At 39.6% G+C, this 22,065-nt stretch overlaps 1 protein-coding gene across 1 annotated transcript in view; it reads left to right on the top strand.

The window, feature by feature from the left end:
- The first annotated feature begins 3,808 nt into the window (after positions 1–3,808).
- Positions 3,809–22,065, top strand: part of LOC140228493 (uncharacterized) — a 53,198-nt gene continuing 34,941 nt past the window's right edge. The window contains exons 1-5 of the mRNA XM_072308724.1: positions 3,809–3,969; positions 13,045–13,200; positions 13,906–14,020; positions 15,747–15,823; positions 17,245–17,369. Of these exons, the coding sequence (XP_072164825.1) occupies positions 3,809–3,969; positions 13,045–13,200; positions 13,906–14,020; positions 15,747–15,823; positions 17,245–17,369 (634 nt within the window). The remainder of the gene's footprint in view (positions 3,970–13,044; positions 13,201–13,905; positions 14,021–15,746; positions 15,824–17,244; positions 17,370–22,065) is intronic.

Here is a 22,065-nt window from a genome sequence, read left to right as displayed (position 1 = left end):
TGGACAAGAATGATGACAAAGATGACTGTAGTGATGGTTCATCATCTGAGATTGGTAGCCATAGTGATGCAACAGATGGCGGTAAAGGGATCTAAGCTCATGAAGGCAATGAAGGAGATAAGATTGGTGATACCAACCATCAGAATCTCGAGAGCCATGCAGGATCGAGAATGAATCCGGGTGGAATGGTGCATGGTTTATGCAAATGGTATTGAAAGTAGAGTATGATTAAAGGGGCAAAATAAATTATGTTAGCAGTGATCATACAGTATGAAAAAGAACCAGACCCGTTAAGCACTTTATCAAAGGAGATTGTCTTTATTCTAGACGCTTCAGGAACATCGTCAGGATGTGTTATTTGCAGGTGATGATAAAAGAAGATTAACGTGATCATTTTGTTCACCATCAGCTATCGCCGCAAATATTCATGTCATTTGCTAGCATACGTATTAAAATACTGCAATTGTCTTGCCTTCTTTATTACCTCTTACGTCATGATTTTGGGTGTTATAATCAGCTGCATTTATATCAACAACTTAGGTGGCCGGAAGAGAGAAAGGGAAACTTGTTTCATGATTTATCGATAGACGGGCTGTATTACATAAGAATTAATATTTACACAAGGTATAGGATGTTTTGTATCTTTCTAACAATCACGTGTGCTAACATTCTAAGTGGCATAATGTATGGATCATGCATTGATTTTAGTTTTGGATAAAAATAATGATATCCATACTGCCATTCAAGTTGAGAATTTAATCAAATTTCTTCAAAATTCCGTTACAGTAAAAACTATTTAGGCCTCGTCATCGCGGCATTACGTAACTCATACAAAATCAAACGCCTTCGAACTCCCTTCAATATTCTTGTAGTTTTTTAAGCTACATTTGAGTTAGTTTAGGACTGAAATATCCAGATATAAGACTACAGGTATTCACCCTGACGTAATGATATGAATAAGAGGTCAGTAATTTTCGTGGCTTCGAAAATGATCGATGGTATATATGCAAGAATAATAACATGTATTTCAAATGAAGCGGATTTATAATGAACACAAATTTTAGCACTCTTTTTTTTTTGCATACATGTATTTGACTTGAAATGGTCTGTTGTGCATTTTATGATTTTTGTTAATCATCGAAATGCAATAATGATTGGGTGCTATACGTTTAACTGTAAAACACCCACTGGGTGCAAATTCTTAGTATACAATCATGACAATAGGAAAAGCAATCAATGAATCTTAAATCTATACTGTATTCATGCCCAATTATATTGTTATCATCGATGATCAATAAACTGATGCAGTTACTGCCCAATCTATGTCAAGACATCACACACGACGCATCAAACCGAGCCAAAAAAAAGGTATAGATTATTATTTATCCATATGTACTGCTCACACAGGGTTTCTTATTGTATGAAAAAGGATTTCATGTTGTATCGAAGAACCAGCTGCTTGTTTTATCTTTAGTCATCTTGAGTTATCATTAAACAACATTGAAGGCGTAATAAACAGACAAGTGAGTTTGTTGAAACACTGCCTGAAAATCACCCTTGCTTTTTACCGGTCAAAGCTTTTGACCGGTAAAAGACATCATCACATATCAATTAACACGAGAATTTATGATAATGCATTCACAATGATTTTAGCCTGCTTGTCTATCTATTCTGTCCCAGTAGGGAGTCGCAACTAAACGACACCTAACCCTATATGTAACCCTATAAAGCCCAAGCTAGTTTGACCCCTTCGCAGGCCCAAGGGGGGGGGGGGGGGGGAGGCACATTTTGTCCCTATTTTATACTTCTTTATTATTTGATGTATCACCGTCATATTTGGCACATGGGTAGAGCAACTCACACTCTACATAACCCAATCCTTGGAATTTCTCAAGGTCACCTACTGAATGCGCTATTTACCAATTAATATAAGAAATACATAGGAAATAATTATGCTAAAATCATTGTTTTCTGTATAATTAATTCTTAATCTTTAATCCCCAGTATGTTTTTATTTTGTGTGTCTGTGTGTGTATATGCGTGCGTATGTATGTATGTGTGTGTGTGTGTGTGTGTGTGTGTGTGTGTGTGTGTGTGTGTGTGTTGTGTTTGTAGACCTATGTCTTTGTCTGTCTGAAGCCTGTCCGCCTGACTACCATGCCTACCTCTATGATAATACGTGTTTGTCTCTGTGCACAGGCCTACTTATGATTCCTTATAAGTTTCTGCTATGGGGGGTGATGTTCATTATTCCGAAGGTTCGTTAATCCGAAAATAAAACAAGGTTTGTTATTCCGAAGTGTCGTTGTTCCGAAACACGCAAATTAATTCCATCTATACATCTATACGGATGTTCCTTAATCCGAAAGTGAAATGGGGCTCGTTAATATAACCAACTGTGCGTGTTATCCCGAAGGGGAAAGAAGTATCGTCCGATGAACCTTTAAGATAGAGAACCTTATTTCATTTTCGGATTATACAACGAACCTTCGGGATATGAACTTGTAACCGCGTTTCATAGCCTGAATCAATTATTATGTACAAGTTTGTAAAGGGTTGTTCGTGTGTACATATGCCTACTTGTGTAAACGTTCATGAAAACCCATTATATTACACACTTAGACATTCGGTTATCTCACAGGCTGCCATCAAATTAGTTGGTAAAAATAATCGCCCAAGACATTACAAGAGCACAGACAAGCTAGAGAGATTTAAAGGAAACCAAAACCCAAAGAGAAATTTTCTTTATATTGTTGTCCACACATGACGTCATGATCAATTTTATAGTCTCCTTATCCAGTCATTACAACACCAAAACTTTACAAAATTAAGAACTTTTGCATTGATTCGGTCAATCCATACACATTGCTCTTTGGGTTTGGATTTTCTTTAACTCTTTCACGCCACATGGACTTGGGCCTATATGCGCCACTTTTATGTGTTATGTGCTTTATGTTTTCTGTGTCAACACAAGGGATTAATGATTAGAGCCTGTCTGACAATGTTTTCAGAAAACAATCCGTTCAAAGACAGGTATGTCAAAATTCAAGCCATATTCAGGGGCGGATCCAGGAATTCTGTAAAGGGGGGGGGGGGGGCGCAACTAATATTTTTGGTGCCACTTCCGGGTTTCATTTCATTTTTTTTTCTTTTTTTTTCTTTTGTTTTTAACGGAAAATAAGGGAGGGGTGCGCCGCTTGCGCCCCTCTGGATCCGTCACTGATATTGGATACTGTATAGGTTATAGGGTTAAGAAGGTACACTGTAATTGCAAACATCATCATAATGCCGTCGTTAATGTCAAAAGAGAACACCAAAAGAAAAAAAAAATAATACCTGCTGCACGGGAAGCAATGTTTACATGTGCAATAGGAAGCAGGAAGCAATGTTTACGGGAAGCAATGTTTACATGTAGAATAGGATGCAGGCCTACATTCCTTTCTGCCTATTCTCCACATTACACTATTCGAAGATACAATGTGCATTTTTATCAAAATGCATAAAAAAAAAAACAAATTTAAATTTAGAACACTCTGTGTCATTAAATGCAGTCCAGTGAGCAGCAGTGTTATGCCAAACACTGGTAAATGCTCCTTGTGTAAAACGAAATCAGAATTTGTTTTCTTTTTTCTTCGCAACAAAGAAACAAAGGAAAAAGACACAAATAACAGCAATAAACAAAATACAATACAGGAGGAGAGGGGTGGGTTCTCGTAGACCCACCCCTCCCCATACAACCAAGGCGCCACGCTCGAGCTCTATCATCTTTGCATTCGGCGTGTAATCAATGCACGCTATATACAGGAAGATGGCTGTTCTGCTTCAGTTGATGTTCCCTTCTTCATCGAGGATATTCACATCTCGCTCTCAGGAAACAACGTCAGAAGACAGCACATGCCAGTATAGTGGACTACTGCAGCATTTTTTGAAGAATGAAATGAAATGTCTTATCACAGGGGACAAGGAAAGGTAATTTATTACTATAAATACTTGTCTTAGTAGAAGGTTGGAACTGAAGGTCGTTGTCGGCCTAGCCCCATACGTTCAATTTCATGTAAGCATTTTAACCTCCCGTTATGTTTAAAAGTTGGGTAATCATGTAGAAATGCACACCATGCACACCTACCATTTCCTTCCTTAATTTGTCAATGAAAATTTCTTGTGGCTATCAGAAATGTCAAGATGGACCATATCTGACGGTTTCATGAAATTTCATAGTCAATTACAGAAGAAAAGTAGCTAATTTTGACTCGAAAGTACGCCGATCGACGACTGTCTCAGCGTAGCATGATGGATGATCGATTATGTGAAAGAGCGATATAACGAGAATAATCGATCCATGTAGTCTGTAATACAGCCGCTTGTTTGGTGTTTAACCACAATAATTACGTCGGCTCGACAGTATAATGTGGAAAAAAGAAAGTGATCTTGATGCGTCTGTTTGTTTGTTTTTTTATCGTTTTAGTTAATTTTCTCCTGCATGTGACTGTATATCTGTCAACATTTTTCGCTGACTATTGATGGACGGATAATATGTGTACAAAACAGTAAAAGATATATGAAAAAATGGGAATTATCCATCATGAATATTGCACAATAAAATGGATTTCTACAAAACAAAAGCAAATACTGGGTTGCTGTTTTTGTATACATAATAAAAAAATGAAATGGAAAAATAAATACTATCATAAAAACAATTACTTTCTACTGTAAGTTGAACTTATCAATCGAAAACATATTACCATTTCAATTTCAATATTCTGTTTCTTTTTAGGTAAAATGAGCACTTTATGAGAAGTCCAGAATAGTAATACATGATTGTATAACATACACTTTTTGTAATACTATTCTCATTAATTTATTAAATTAGGTATAATGAAAATTACTACAAACAAATCCCCTTTGAATTCAACTTCCTTCTCGTCTTCTTTTCTCTCTCTTTCTCTCTCCCTAATAGCCCAACCTTTTTCTTCCACTTTTCCTTCAACCACATTCTATTCCCTTCAATACTATTCAAATTAAATAATTTAATCTAAATTATTATCAACTTTTTTCATGATAAAATCAATACTTGCCACAATTTTTAAAGAAAGGATCGATGTCTTAATCCTGGTATGAATAATCGTATCAATAATTTGAACAGTGGTAATCATGATAGTGGCAATGAAAACAAAGAACTATCACAATAGCTCACTTGAGCCTTCGACCAGGGAGGTGGTCCCACGCCTCCCTGCTTCGACTCGGTGAGCTAACAATATACGAAAAAGAAAGTAGGGCCTTAGGGCTACACGTATTGCACGAGTCGAGTTCGATATTGTTAGTAAGCGGCTAATTAGAGACTACCAGAATCGATTATAATCGTTGACATCGTTCTCTGCGAAATCGGTGCACTAGTAATACGTCGGAGACTATGGTCGCGACCGACGTACTTTTCAACTCCGATTTCTCATTTTTCTTACCTTTTCGGCCTTCTAATTCCATGAAAACTCTCTGATATGGTTCAATTTAGCATCTCCAATAGCTGCACAAAATTTGATTGACAAACAGCGAAGCGAACGGTAGGTGTGCATTTCTACACGATTACCAAAAGTTGTTTGTGGTTGATTTGTTTGTGTTTAAAGTATGGATCATGTTTTATGATTACAGTGCAATGGGAGAGTATACTCAATGTTTGTTTAATTATCATAAATTATACAAACATTCCTGTGACTGTGTCCTGGAAAACAAAGGCATCAGCAAATTCACTCAGTAGTCAGTTGGATTCTCACGATTCTTGGCTTTTAGACTTCCATTCACTATGCACCATAATAGCAAGGGTTTTCCTTGACCGACAAGTATTTCTAAGGCGAAAAACTTCTCATTTTTAATGATGACATTTGCTGGGTCAGTTGTTCGCTTCTTAGACAGACACCATTGATACATACGCCATTGCGACGGTTTCCACCATTGTGGTGGAAATGCAACTTCGACCCAGTTCCCCCCGCATAAAAATCTAAATAGTTATTATTATTTTTTCCAGCTTGGTTTTCAAACCAATCTGGAAAAAATATATACAGGATTAATCAGTAAACATTTCGACTCGCCTCTTCCACTGTTTCCTCCTGTTTTCTGGTTGTTTCCTCCACTTCTTTGCAGCGCTCCCCAATTCATCGCCGCCTTCGTTTGAAAAATGAACGCACGAATGTCTACGGCAAGCCAAATGCTCCATACAATCACTATATCGGTACACTTACGTTTATTGACTAAAGTAGTAGTAAGGTGTTCGAGCGCTAATGCACTTGTCAATGTAATGACGCACCCCACTACCCCCGGACATGGGTGCGTCATGGTCATTTTTTGACTGACCACACGGGGTTTTTGACGGACACCACAGTCACTTTTTTGACGGACAAAACGCTGCAAGTGACGAACACCACAGTCACTTTTTTGACGGACAGCACGTTGAAAGTGACGAACACCAAAGTCACTTTTTTGACGGACATCCTCGGTACATTTGATGCACCCCCGAAAATACTGAAACGATTTTTGCATACGTTTTATTCAAGCAATTTCATTTTCTTTTGGTTCGTAAACATAATTTGTCAAAGTTTCGGCAAGTTTCCCTTACCCTGGCCCTGTAAGCACCGTACCGTCATTCACCGTACATCACGCTGCATGCTACGATACTAGTATTCCGTACATTTGTAGTGTGTATTCTGTGCATGCAATCCATACATGACAATCACATGTGTGCAGATGCGCTGTGTGTGCGCGGCCATTGCTAGTCCGGTGGATGCATACTGCAGCGCAGTGTCGCGCGTCTCGTCGGGCTAATCCCGCGAGCAGAAAATGGCATGCGGCAGGCAGTTTCTTCTGCTGCCGCTTCTTTTACTGTCAAAAATTCGCCTTTGTCACCACAGAACATTATTTAGAAAATGTGAGGAGAAAGGGTGGCTTTTAAATTATTTGTTTGCCAGATTCTGGCAAGCATTTTCCCCTCTTATTCCAAAACGCTTCCCGACTTTCACTTGCCGCGGGAAAACGCTCACTGTAATTTCACTCGCGGTACTATACGGTACTGGTAGCGTGCAAAAATGCGTGCAGTTTTCCATAGCAAGTGACGCACCCCTCGGTTCAGAATAATGCGTGTTATTTTCCATAGCCAAGTGACGTACCATGACGCATCCCTCGGTCAAAAATTTGACCGACAATGATGGGATTTTGACGCACCCCTCGGTCAAAAATTTGACGGACAAAGCTGGTAAAATGACGAACATCTGGGTCACAAATTTGACGGACCAAACGAGGAAATGACGCACCCATGTCCGGGGGTAGTGGGGTGAGTCATTACATTGACAAGTGCATAAATTTAACTTTGTAATATTTTGAATGAGCATTCACCCGATTTCAATTCCGTTTGCTTTATGTGATGACACTACTCTAGGGGAGGGCTTCAAAACTTCTACACAGAATTTTGACCTTTAACTTCTTTGACCTTTGACCTTGATTTTTGACCTGTATTGTACATTTTGTACATATTGTGAATGAGCATTCACAATATTACAAAGTTAGATTTAGCGCTCGAACAACTTACTAGTGCTTTAGTCAATAAACGTAAGTGTACCGATATAGTGATTGTATGGAGCATTTGGCTTGCCATAGACGTTTGTGCGTTCATTTTTCAAACGAAGGCGGCGATGAATTGGGGAGCGCTGCACGGAAGTGGAGGAAACAACCAGAAAACAGAAGGAAACAGTGGAAGAGGTGAGTCAAAATGTTCACTGATTAATCCTGTATATATTTTTTCCAGATTGGTTTGAAAACCAAGCTGGAAAAAATAATAATAACCATTTTTATGCAGGGGGAACTGGGTTGAAGTTGCGTTTCCACCACAACGGTGGAAACCGTCGCAATGGCGTATGTATCAATGGTGTCTGTCTAAGAAGCGAACAACTGACCCAGCAAATGTCATTATTATAAATGAGAAGTTTTTCGCCTTAGACATACTTGTCGGTCAAGGGTTCTTCTTCTTCTTCCAGGTAGAGTGCAGCTTCAAGTTTTGAAGATTATCGCACTGTGAAATGCGTGTGTGTGTGGACCCTCACACACGTCTAAGACAGGATAGCTTTTGTGCAAGTGCGTACATGTATATACAACGTGTAAGTAAAAATTTGTGTCCTCTGGAGACAAAACTATTTCTTCTTCCCACTCAAGACAAGCCGGAAGGCGTCGAGAGAAGAAGAAGAACCGGGTCCTCTTGGAGGCTGTTCCAGTCCTTACAGGTCCTTGGGAAGAAGGAAGAAGCGTACGCCTGATTGCTACATTGGATCGTCTGCAGTCGAGAGCCGTGTCCTCTAGTGGCTGATGTCCGTTCGCTGAGGTAGGACTGCCAAGCGATGTCAACAAGGTTGAAGCGGATGCGATACAACATAGCCAGGCGTCTGTCCCGTAAGGAATGCCACTGCAGGTTGTTCAGCATGGCTGTCACACTGGATGTTTGGTTGAAGTCACCTGTCACATAGCGAGCACACCTTCGCTGGACCATCTCGATCTTGTTGATGTTCCGCTGAGTGTGTGGGTCCCATGCTGTTGCAGCATATTCCACCACTGGTCGGACATATGTGAAGTAAGTGGCCTGCTTGATGTGACGGCTACAGTGTTTGAAGTTGCGACGTAAGAAGCCAGTAACAGAGTTAGCCTTCTTCACTGTGGTATCAACGTGAGAGTTGAAGTTAAGCTTGCAGTCGATGTGGAGGCCGAGGTATTTTGCGGAACTCACCACTTCGAGATCATGCCCACGGATGTTATACTGGCCAGTAACTTGCTTCCTCTTGTTGGTCACGCGGAGGATCTGGCATTTAGAAGGGTGAAATTCCATCTTCCATTTGCTCTCCCATTCCTGTAGCCGGTCTAAGTCTTCCTGAAGATTGGTACAATCTTGGGCTGACCTAGTACGCCTGTAGAGCAGGCAGTCATCAGCGAAAAGGCGTGTTGTCGAGTGCTCAACGCTGTCTGGTAGATCATTGATGTAGATCAAGAAAAGGAGTGGGCCTAGGGCACTGCCCTGCGGTACTCCGGATGTAACCTTGATCTCCTGACTGATCTGGCCCTCAAGTACGACTTGTTGGGTACGGTCGCTCAGGAAGCTTTTGACCCATCTGAGAGTAGTGCCGCGTATGCCATAGTAGTCTGCTTTGAGTAGAAGTCGCCGGTGAGAGACTTTGTCAAATGCTTTCGCAAAGTCCAACAGTATGCAATCTATCTGTTCCTTGTCGTTGAGCCCTTTTGCAAGATCATTGATGGTGAGGATGAGCTGGGTTTCACAGGATCTTCGCTTTCTGAAGCCGTGTTGTGCGTCTGACAGGATGTTGAGTTCAATGAGGTGATGGATGACAGCACAATGCACCACATGCTCGCATAATTTGGACAGGATTGCAGTGAGTGAGATTGGCCGATAGTTTGCCGGGTTGGACTTGCATCCCTTTTTGTGGATTGGTACAACAAAAGCTTTCTTCCAATGAGATGGAATGCTGCCCTGGATGAGGGAGGCCTGGAAAAGCAAGGTGATGACAGGTGAGATCTGGTAAGTCGTCTCCTTGAGTAGTCGGGCAGAAATGCCGTCTGGTCCGGTGGCTTTGTGTGGCTTAAGTCTTTTCATCAGCTTTTCTACTCCGACTTGGCTAATCGATATGTCAGGCATGGTTGGGTAAGGACTTGGTCCCAGGTCTGGCAGGGTGTTGTCCTTGTCAGATGTGAAGACTGAGGAAAACTGCTTGTTCAGGATCTGAGCTTTCTGCTTTGGGTCACAATGCAGTATGTTGCCTTCCTTCAGTGGTGCTACTCCCAAGTGGTCACACCGCATGGTCTTGACAAGCGCTCCCAAGCGCTTGTTGCAGCCTGCGTCATTGCTGACAAGGTCTGCAATGTATCTGTTGTAGGCCTGTCTACAGACTTTCTGGGCTTTCTTCTTCAAGATGTTGTAGCGGTGCCACGAAGATGTCGCCTTAGCCTTCTTGTATGCTCTGGCCTTCCTTCGGCATATGCGCTTGGTAGCGGTGTTGAACCAGCACTGATTGAGTCTTGTTGACGACATCTTTTTGGGAACGTTGTCTGTGAGGATCTTTTCCAAGCCTTGTTGGATCTCATTTAGGAGCGTTTCCACTGGGGTTGATGTATTATGAGACTCCATGAACTGGTCTGCCCATGTCTCAGCATCACTATGAAGTGCTTCAAGGTTGGCTTTGTTCCACAGAAAAATCTCTCTCCGTGTTGGTTTATTCCTGTGGGCCCTGGTTGTCATGTCCATGAATATCACATCGTGATCACTCAGACCGGGCATGGGTTCACATTGCCTGACTAGTGTTGGACGATTTGTGATGATGACATCCAGTGTATTTTCCCCTCTGGTAGGGAAGTTGACAATCTGCTCAACTCCAACGTCTCCCAAGGTCTGCAGGTATGATTCACTTAGTGAGTGTCGATACTGGTGAGATGTGATCTCTTCTGTCTCCCAGTTGATGTCGGGTAAGTTCATGTCACCTCCAATCCAGACTGCTGCACCGGGGTTGGATGTGCACAAGTCTCGGATGAACTGGTTCATGCTGTCCAAGTACTGTTGGTCAGTGTTCGGAGGACGGTACACAGCTCCAAATATGACGCTGTTGTTGTTCGTGGGTCCGTTTACCACCTTAGCTGCAACGGCTTCCGCATCAGTAGTGATGTCTACCTGGTGACCATTAAGGCTTGTTGAGATTGCTAGCAAGACCCCTCCATATCCACCAATTCGGTCTTTGCGGTACACATTGTAACCAGGAGGAAAGACTTCCCCAACACTGATGCTTGGTTTGAGCCATGTTTCACAGCCCATGATCACATCTGGCTTGACTGCGTCGAGAAGGCACCAAAATTCTTCCCTCTTTGAAACGATACTCTGGAAGTTGATAGTAAGGGTCTTTAGATGTTGCTTCCTTTCAGAAGACAGATTCTTGATTGGTGAAGATGCAGCCTGTGGTGGATCAGGTGAACAGGACCCGGAAGCTCTGAAGCTCGAGTTGCTGCAGTCTGATGTCGAGCTGGATAAGTCACTGCTGCAGCTCTCTACTAAGGTGTTAAACAAGCTGGATGAGTATTTGGGTAGGCCACAGTTGCAGCATTCCCAGGGTTCATCGCATCTACCAAGGATGTCCAAGAAACTGTTGTCAATGTTCACACAGTCAGCATGGAACCATGTATCACATGACTCACAAAGTATACTGGCTTTGGCTCCTCTATAAGATGTGCATGCTTTATGACATTCACCACATGGGAATTTCGGTTTTCGTGGTCCTGGGTTACTTTCCACATCACCACTCAGCAGTAATGCATGTGCACATGAAAGGGCTATCAAAAAGTCTATAGTTACCAGTAGTACCAATATGGCTGAAGTTCCAGCCATGATGTGAGAAAAGATAGCAAGCATGGAGCAAAATATGCCTGAAATTCTATGCTTTGCCACTACTAGAATCACACATTGTGATTATGCATATAAACATGTATATAAATTCAAATCAAGTATGGTTTAGTGCAATATGATTGTATACAGTTGTGTATACAGCTCACAGTTAGGAAGTGAGAAAGTTACAAGTCACCAACTTGGATGTCTATAGCTAGGTGGGCACACATGGAAGATCTGCCAAGAAAGCCAAATCCAGGTCCAGGTCAGGAGTGGTAAAATGCATCAAAGTATTCCTACATTTTTGTCTCCAAAGTGCTCACACATGTACATAACATATGATAATTCAGATTCATAGTGAGAATCCTGAATATTAGCAAGATTGAATGCTTATAATATATCAAATTCTGCTGCACAAGTTCAGGACATGTGTCATGGTCCACACACACACACAAATTTTTCAGGTCAAGTGGGTGGCTATCAGTATTGAATAATCACATCATGCAGATGCAGACAGAACATTGCACATGAATATTATTACATGTCTCGTCACAAGTTCCTTTTGGGACAGCCACCGTGACCCAAAAGTGAGTGCATGCATCTGTGTGTATCGCAAGCAAGGCTAGGCTAGATAGAGTTGTATAGATCTGCACTGACCAACTGTAGTACTAGGGGTGGCTGTCCCAATAGGAACTCTTTCCCAAGTCTCATGCTTTATGAAACTTTACCCATCTTGGCTACACTTTCATTCATTTTTCATATCATTATTCATAAACTCAATTTTGCATACACCCATGTTTATATGGACTGTTTTATTCAGAATGGTTTCATCAAAAATTTGAAAAAGATGTTTCGGCCGTTGAAACTAGCCCTGAATTTTCAAATTGAATTTGGATGAAGAGATGTGAAAATGTATGGTGTTTTTAAGTTGGGCATTAGAATGTGTCTATGATGGCCATGTTTAATTTGATTGTATTGCACTGTGCTTGTTTGTGCCTAGTTGTCTAGCAGTATTCTCCTGTAAAAGTTCAGAGTCAGACCAAGGAGGTGTATGATACCTCTTTGGTTAGACTTTGAGAGAGTTCTGAGGCAGTTCTTTTGATGAAAACAAATCTCAAATTGAGTCAATAATGCTTTATGCACCATTTTCCAGTTGTTTCATGAATTCAATGATAGCAACAAGTAATAAATCGACAAATAATGATGATGACATCATGACTTGTCATTGTAGTGTATGATATAATTAAGAGTCTTTGAATTTATTTTTGTAACCCAAACTTCAGGCAAAAAGAAAAGAATGATTATAGTTTTATGGGGGTTTTTTTCAGATGGAATATAAATTGTAGTTTTCATCATCATTTCTGACCTTAAAGACGTTGTTCTTAAAAGGCCTTAGGACAAAGGATACTCCAAGGATACAAAACGAACTCATTCCAATGTAAAAAGCCATTGACACTGATGATGCAGTTAGTGTACCACATTTATTACTATTTCTATTATATGGCTTGTTATTCATCCGATTCTGTGTCTGAGCAGATTAAAGAGCACTTCTGATGATTTATTTTTATTTAGGCTTTTCATGTCTAGAGGAAAAATTAAATGCCTATTCATATACTTTGCAAACCTTGTTGCAGTGGCAAGACAGCCCTCTTGTTTCAGTGTGCTGTTTCCTGTGCCCACGATGGACATCGTGTTGCCTTCATCACACCTACAAAGTTCAAGTCACTGCCCCCATCAGTTGAGGGTGCTCCACCGCAAGATCCACTGCTGATGAAGCAAATCAATATAATGTAAGTAGTGACACCTCTAGAAACCCAGAGGTTTTTCTCCAGGAATGATATGGTTATGTGATAACTCAAGTACTGAAAAATCATGTTGTTTTATTGCAACCCGTTGAGGACGACCTGATTTTGCTACAACACACATTTCCCATAGACACGTACCTGAGTATGTATTACTCAAGACTCGTCCTCAATGGGTTAATGATGGTAAAATTAATGCCAAGTCAAGCCGTCTTCATCAGCTTCATTCACTGCCATAGTCATGCATCATATCATGGTGTAATTAGTTTGTAGCAGTCACTCACACAACCATGTCCATAATGTTGTGAGTACCTTCATGTGTTTTCAGTGAGGAAATAGCAAAGAAAATGAAATGAAAGAAAATGTGCCCTGGTTGCTTGAGACATCTTTTGTCATTTCATTGATGGAATTTTACACTATTTCTAGATGGTTTGATCAGTTTGGCATGTAAATGGCAAATGCAGGACCCATATTTGCAATAGGCCATTCCTTTTTATATCATTAAGGCTGAAAACCAAGAGAAGTTCCAATGTAATGATGTCTTAGTCATCGGCTAATTGCCAGGGCTGTCATATTTTATCAAGACAGTGAGTGATAAGCCAATATACACTAGGGCTCCTTTATTTTAGCAAACTTTTAAAATTAATTTGCCCATGTCTTCCCTGATCCCTCCAACCTTGATTTCTGCTCCAGGTACTTTCAAGACCGGACCAGTATTCTAACCTACCTCAGTAGAATCCACACACTGAGTTCCCATCCAGATGTTATCATTGTAGACAACCTGGACTTCTATGCAAGTCATCCGCAGGTAACACTGTCTTGGAACAGGAACTGTGCCATTATGCTGTATAGTTGATGATGTTTTGCATGTTAAAGGGACCGTATAGTTTTGGTTGAGACCTAATTTCACGTTTCTAACATTTTTTTGGTGGGATAATGAGAAACCTCTTATGAAATATGAAAGAGCATGTAATTCTATGAGGAATTTAACGTTTATTTGATGAAAATTGGTTTTGAAATGGCTGAGATATCCAAAAAAGAGCGATTCTAATAAAGTGTTGGACCCACACTTTATTATGATCGCTTTGTTTTACTTTGTTTTTGGATGTTTCAGTCATTCCAAACCCAATTTTCATCAAATAAACTTTGAATTCCTCTTAAAATGGTATGTTCTGTACTATATCATAAGTGTTTTCTTGGTATCTCGCAAAAAGTTAAAAGCCCAGTTCTTATCTCCACCAATACTGTACCATCCCTTGAAGTTTCTTGAAACAGGCCTTCAGCCCAACTTGGGGGGGGGGGGATATCTTGATGGTCTCACAGAAAACATCTAAACAAATTGGTGGTAAGATCTTGACCGAAAGATTCTTTAAAACTGATCATGAAATTGTGCAGTGATTGACATAAATTAAAAACACGCGCACAGACAAATGTCTCACGAGAAAGAAGTTGTAAGTGGTATTTGCAGTTCAATGCTTTAGCATTCTATTACAGTCTTTGTGTGTGTTGTTTTAACCTGTTGCAATGTCACTAAATCTTGTGTGTAGCATTGGCATTTGATCATGCCTCTTCATCATTTTGAACAAAACCTCGACTGTTTAGCTGGAAGTAATCTTTCTCTTGACAAAGCCTACTGGGGACGGAAACCACTCTCATGATTCCAGTTTATACTTTACGGAACAGTAGGAGCAGGATCTTTGACGTGACCTGCACATGACATAATTTTGTGGTGCTTTTATTATTTGCAAATTTCAATCATTGACCAACTGACAGCATTAAGAGCCTACTGAAATATTGTGTCAGATGACAAAATAAGCAATGTGTACCATCTCTGAGGAGAAAATCATTAACCTCACTTCGTTCAAAAATACTTATTTCTTATGCTGTCACTTTGGATCTCAATTCTCGGTATCGCCAGTGCGCAGAAAGTTTCTGCGCATGCTGAAGAGCTCTGTCACAGATGTACTGTGGGATTCCTTGGTGCCCTTGTTCGCTTCCATTTGTGTCACACGCGTCGCAATTCCCATACAATTCAATGGAGTTGTTTGTCTGCTTTTCCGTTGTTACCCCTTTTTTTTTCTTGCCTATAATTCAGCTTTTTAAAAGAGTCAAAAGTTTCTAAGTTTTACTGATTTGAGAGTCATGGTTCACTACTGCAAGGCTTCAATGTGTTGATCACATGATCGAAAGTGAAGAAATCTTCAACAAAAAATACCTCTGGATAAAGACAGAGCATGATGTGAGTGCATGTGCAGCCAAAACCAGGGCAAGTTTGTCCCGTGAGCTATCCCATAATGCATCTAAAATGCTGCTCTGCGCATGGCACCTAGGTATTGGCGATAATGAGAATTACACAAGGCACACACAGTCTTTACAGATTCAGTGCAGTAAGAGAAGTTGGCTTAGCTCTAGCAAACCTTGTAAGGTTCTGCAAATCTTCCTTACCATAAAAAAAGAAAAAACAAAACAAAACTCACTGAAACACCTGCATGCAACTCATGTAATTCTAATCCAGTTTTATCTCTTAAATCCAGGCCAGCGATATAACATTTACTGTGTCAACTCTATGTGCATACCTGGTTGATGCTGCAACGTTCATTTCTTCAAAGAGGTCAGACATCTCTTGAACTTCTTTCTCCATAAAGTTCTAAGTGAACATTATCTAGAAATGCCAATATTCTGGTAACATTTAATGCACTGAGAATGTGTTATGTTGTCTCTGACCAGGATGATTTTAACAAACTTAATGAGATACTTTGTGTGTTTTTTCTCCACTAATGACATGTTAAAAAAAATTCTGTGCAAATCATGTGAAGTTAACCTTATTGTCCCCGCCGAACGAGTTCGAGCAGGGGACTATGAAACGGGCTCTGTATGTGTGTGTGTCCGTGTGTGTGTCTGTGAGTGTGTCTGTGTGTATGTGTGTGCATCCGTGTGTGATCAAAATGTTCAATTTGCTACTTCTCTGTCATTTATGAGCCAATTTTGATTCTGTTTGCTTTATATGATAGCGCTACATGGGAGCTTTGAAACTTCTACATATAATTTCAGTTGTGACCTTTGACCTTGACCTTTGACGTATATTGTACATTTTGCTACAAAATGCTACTCCTTCGCCATTTCTAACCCGATTTTGATTCCGTTTGCTTTATGTGATGGCACTAGGTGAGGGCTTCAAAACATCTACACAGAATTTTGACCTTTGCCTTCTTTGACCTTTGACCTTGATTTTTGACCTATATTGTACATTTTGCTACAAAATGCTACTCCTTCGCCATTTCTAACCCGATTTCAGTTCCATTTGCTTTATGTGATGGCACTAAGTGAGGGCTTCAAAACTTCTACACAGAATTTTGACCTTTGACTTCTTTGACCTTTGACCTTGATTTTTGACCTATATTCTACATTGGCTACAAAATGCTACTCCGCCATTTCTAACCCGATTTCGATTCTGTTTGCTTTATGTGATGGCACTAGGTGAGGGCTTCAAAACACCTACACAGAATTTTGACCTTTGACTTCTTTGACCTTTGACCTTGATTTTTTACCTTTATTGTACATTTTGCTACAAAATGCTACTTCCGGCGGGGACATATATTACGCACCGCGGAATTTCTACTTTTCCTTGTATAAATCAGCAAATGCAAAGAAGTTGTGAGTCACTCTCATATATGTGACAGCAATTCAACCTTCATTTGTAGCATGAACACACTCGGATACAGTCCTTTGCATATAGCATATCAGAAGTAACTAACAAAACATATATGACAAAATTCAAATGGTAAAGATGCCTAGGGCCAACTACCTTTAGTTGCTGCAGTGTATTAAAAGCAGGTATCATCTTTGTGAAATGAGTAGTCTTATTCCCGACCAGCTTAAGTTTTTCTAAGACTTTATACACTGAGTGTATTTTTGCTCCAACCACTTACATCATCCCTTTAGCTGATACAGGGTTGTAGCTTGTCCATGAAACAATATGACCATGTAGAATAGATGTGATGATATATATTGCCTGTTTTATATCCTTTACAGAAATGATGGAGAAGACCTCTCTTCAAAAGGCCTTGTGATGGCGTCTGTGTCCTCTCCAACCCAGGGTCAACTGCCTGGGGCTTACGTCTACTCCAAGTTTTTACCAAGGGAGTTTAAACTTTCTGGTAAGTAGAGGCATGTTACGATATCTGGGCCCTGTTTTAAGAAGAGTTATAATTGATTATATATTTGATTTCTATGATAAGTCTATGGCAGCCTGTGTAGTAAGGAAACTTATAATTGATTATATCTTTTGATAAAACGGGGCCCTGTACTATGTTACTTTTCAAGCAGGAAACACATACTTGATTAGTGGTGGCATTTAAAGATTAATTTCAATCATTTACATTGAAATTACCCTTTGCTATCAGTATTTCAAGATTCATAGGTACTACCACATTGGGAGAAATGGCAGTACCTATGTACATTTTATGTCAAGATTTAACTGTGATGATTCCATTAGCAAAATGGCATAGAGAATGTGGAAAATAATCTAAACAAAGCATGAAATATGACAAAAATGTGATGCATTCTTTCCGGGACTGCAACTAAAAAGATATTCATAAACATCCAAATTTAGCCTTTTAATGTAGAACGAGGAATGTTTGCATGCATTTTAATTACCAAGTTTCATGAAATGAAAATGCACATGAATGTTCTTGTCTACACTATATATGTTGCATACCAGTGACAATTTACAAAAATGTTATGCCAAATTAAAAAAAACCAAAAAAAAAAAAAAACAAAAAGCAAAACAAAAAAACAAACAAAAAAAAACCTGGAGGCTCCAATTTGTTTAAATTTCATGCCATGAAAATATCTTGCTTTACAATATAGAATTTAGTCTGGACTACCTAGCAAAAGCTATTGTTATTCTTGGATTGATTTCACATTCATACACAATACAGTACATTGCATATGCTGTATTAGCTGAGGTAAATAATATGTGTAATATGTGTGCCATGAAGTAAAGAGAGAAAGAAATAGCAACTCACAATAGTTTCCAAAGAATGCCTTCTGATGCTATGTCAAAGCAACAGTCTTGAAACAGTGACATGCAGTGTTTTTATATGAAGTATAGAGACGCCCAACCCCAAGCATCTCTTGAACAGGAAATTCTCCCTCCTGGACCCTGTAGCAAGCTGGAGACTCGGATTGTGCAGACATTTTGCAAATTATCCCAGTTGTTGAATGTTGACATGTAGTAGTTAGCTGACTCTGTGTACTAAACTCCCGCTGAAGTACATGTATGAGTTGAAGCTGACAGTACTCGTGTGACTGCCAGCACAATGCCACCCTACTGTGTAGTCCCATAAACTACTTCCAAACCAGAAACGTTCAGGCTGTGCAGTCGGAAGAATCTGTCCAAAATTTAGTAGAAAGCAACTACTCTGTGTAAGGAAATGAAATCCCTTTGATTACAGGCCGACCTCAGTTTTCTGACTACGTCAGGACCAGTGGGTGTTGGGATAAATGATTTGGTCTGATGAGAGAGATGTGCTCAAATAATAATGGCATTTTCTACTACATTCTCCTGGGGGTATACACATGTTACTATCAATTTTCCAAAACTGATTATTTTTGCTTGGCATTGTCATATTTCACAATGCAGAGGATTCAGAAATAAAATGAAATGTTAATGAGGTGTATTATCCCTTCTCACATTTGTGTTTGAGTGATATTGACCGATACTGAGAATAAGAATGAATAGGAGTGCTGTAGGCCTATTTATGGAATATTTGCATTGCTCCCTCTAGTGGCTGAAAATTGCAAATGCAAAATTCATCGCCATGAAAATTATTATAGATAGAAAGTTGAAATTAAAAATCTTTCATTTGTTCTTGTCAAATATCTATTTGCAGAAGCCCTTGAAATTCAATGGGTTTTTTTTTCTGTCCTCTATTTTCTATTTCTCTTTCTTGAAGACTTTAGATGTGATGGTGGAAATCTATTGCCAAAGTAACCATTGAATTTTAACTCACTTTAAATACCCTAATTTCTTGACTATTCGGACTATTTTGTTTGATTTTGAGATACAGGTTTATGTATGCAATAGAAGCAATGACGATTTCTTCATTTACATTATGTTGATGATATATCAGTATAAAGAGAATTTTTTGATGCAGACATCTGTTAAAGCTATTAGGTCACAGGAAACTCTCAATTGTTAAGATGGGTGTCTCCCTTTGTGACCTTGTTTGCCCCATGGTGGTATTATGTGAATCACACAGGCAGTGTTGTGCATTGCAGTCATGACAAGTATAAGCCAGTTCACAGTTAGCACTAGTCTGCAATGACCTCTCCAACCACAGACTTTGCAAAACATGGAATAGTCTTCAAGAAGAGCAGTTGAAAACAGCAATGCAGGCAGTGTTAATTTACATGTCAGTGCTGCATTAATGGCTTTTGTTAATGTTGCTAAAAAGAATGCACATTCACCTGTAAATACCAATCTGCACCTGGTTCATTTACAACACAGTTGTCAAGAAGCCCTATCTAGGTTCTGAATACCTCAGTTGCAAATCCATTTCAAGAGAAGGTCTCCAATGACCTTTATCTGCACATGCTCAGATCGTAACTGTGAACTGGCTTATTGTCATGCCTGTGTTCTTGATCCAAGTGTCTACAGTTCACAATAGTGTTTCATCATAGCATCAGAGTAGAACATTGATCACTTACACTCATGAATGTAGGTGTTCTTTAAAGTTTATGGGAAAAATTCACACTTGTCTCCATAGTATTAATTGGACAGTTTTATTACATTAGGAACCATCAATAACAGGAAAAAAAGGGATTTTTAAAAGGAATGAATAAAATGGGTAAGTGGATGAATGAGACATTCTTCTGGGACATGGTATCACTGGCTTGAACTACAATTTATTTAGTTACTGTTTCAATTGCTATTTAAAAATTCTTACTTTGTTGAAAGGATGGCAGCAATGATGAGCTTTCAATATAGCAGTAGAGCAGTTTATATATTCATTATTTTTTTTTACATAGGAAAAAGCCCCATTTAGATTTGCCATTCCTGTCCACAGCTTGTCAACTCTTTCTCTTTTGATTGGTTAGTAGGCTGTATTGTCAAGCTGTGTTTTATGATTGTTTGTGATGTAAATATGCCTGATATATATTCCCTGCAACATTTCGTCGCCGGTCACACGAACCGACGAATCACTCGATTTTGGGTCAAATTTTCGATTTTGAGATTTTCACTCATTTCCATAGTAGACATTCCATACTACATATTCTGAAATTCTCAGTGTGTAATTCCGTGTAATTTTTACGTAGTTATCACTTTTGTAGAAGTATGTAATTCCATTTGTGAAAATCATTTTTTGTTTTCCCCATAGACGCGTGTGTTAAACAATCAGGCGATTCGACGGTTCGGTGACCGCGCAGACTAGTACGCGCGGTCACCGAACCGACGAATCAGTGTGCATTGACTTGCGTGTAGTTTTTGAGATTCAACAGTTCATTGACCGTGCGCACAGTGCGCGTACTATACATGTGTTGACAATGACAACGCTCAATGTACATGTACATATGGACACACATGGAAAATGACAACGTTCTTTGCAGACCAAAAATACATGCATGCAGCTCTTTGACGATTTCCCGCTTATTTGTTAACAATACAATTTGATAAAAACTTCACAAGTTAGAGCAAGAATTGAAGTCTGATGTACTACAAAAATAATTGGAAATTATAGACATGAAAGTGTAGCAACCATAAGTCAAAAATGGGTTAACTTCAAATGCGATTTTCTCGAATTGTCATTCTTACGCAAACCTGAGGGATTTGTCGGTTCGTGTGACCGGCGACGATTTGTTTGTTTTCAGATTGAAGCCAGATTTGATGAAAGTTCCTTTTATACACTTGAAGTTTTAGTCTTTCCCCCCAAGATTTGGAGGGGAGAGTGACCTTGGGGCACAATTGATAGCGTCCAGCTGTGGTCATCAAATGTGCGCATGCGCTATGCCTGGATTCAAGTGGCAGAGCTCGCTCCAAGCCCCAAAATGCCAGTTTTACAATTATTGTATTCAGATCCATGGATATTTTCCATGGTAACCCAGTAGCAAGTTTCCCAGGATACCTGTACCTGTTGACTAGTCTTACATAACAACCCTCTTGCAGTCATAACAGAGAGAGGGTCTTTGACAAAGACTAGGTAGAGGCAGGGAGGTGGGATGTAGCATACTTCCCATACCCCTGGTCGAGGGGGACTTTGTAGAACTCATTGACTCAGCAGGTAGTGAGAATACAGAGCAGCAACCAAGTTTACCCAGACAATCTCGATTCATAGTTGATTTTGGATCAATGATGAGTTATAATAACTTGAATTTGCAAAGTTATAGTTTATTCAGGAGGAAGTTATAATTGATTTCAATTAGGTTCCATAGGTCTCATGATAAAACGGAGATATAGTTGATTGCAAGTTATCATAGATTCACTGACTTATAATTAATTTGGGAGAACTATCATGGACTTTTGGAACTTACAATTAATTATATCTTTTGATAAAATGGGGCCCAGACCCAAGAGGCTCTGGTTGAAACTATGTGCATTAAGTGACTTCAATAGCACTGTCTTCTGCGAGGTGCAGCTACAAAAAAAAATTACTGTTGAAGTCACGGAAGGCACATATTCTAACTGGTGCATCAAACAATGGCTTGGGCCCATTTTATCAAAAGATATAATCGATTGTAAATTTCCTTACCACACAGGCTGCCATAGACTTGTGAGAGAAATCAACTATATAATCAATTATAACTCTTCATAAAACAGGGCCCAGCTGATATATTTGTTTTATATCCCTCACA

Source organism: Diadema setosum, chromosome 5 (assembly GCF_964275005.1).
Source record: "Diadema setosum chromosome 5, eeDiaSeto1, whole genome shotgun sequence".
NCBI lineage: Eukaryota > Metazoa > Echinodermata > Echinoidea > Diadematoida > Diadematidae > Diadema > Diadema setosum.
The sequence above is the reverse complement of the archived record's forward strand: the minus strand, read 5'-3'. Positions and strand labels throughout refer to the sequence as shown.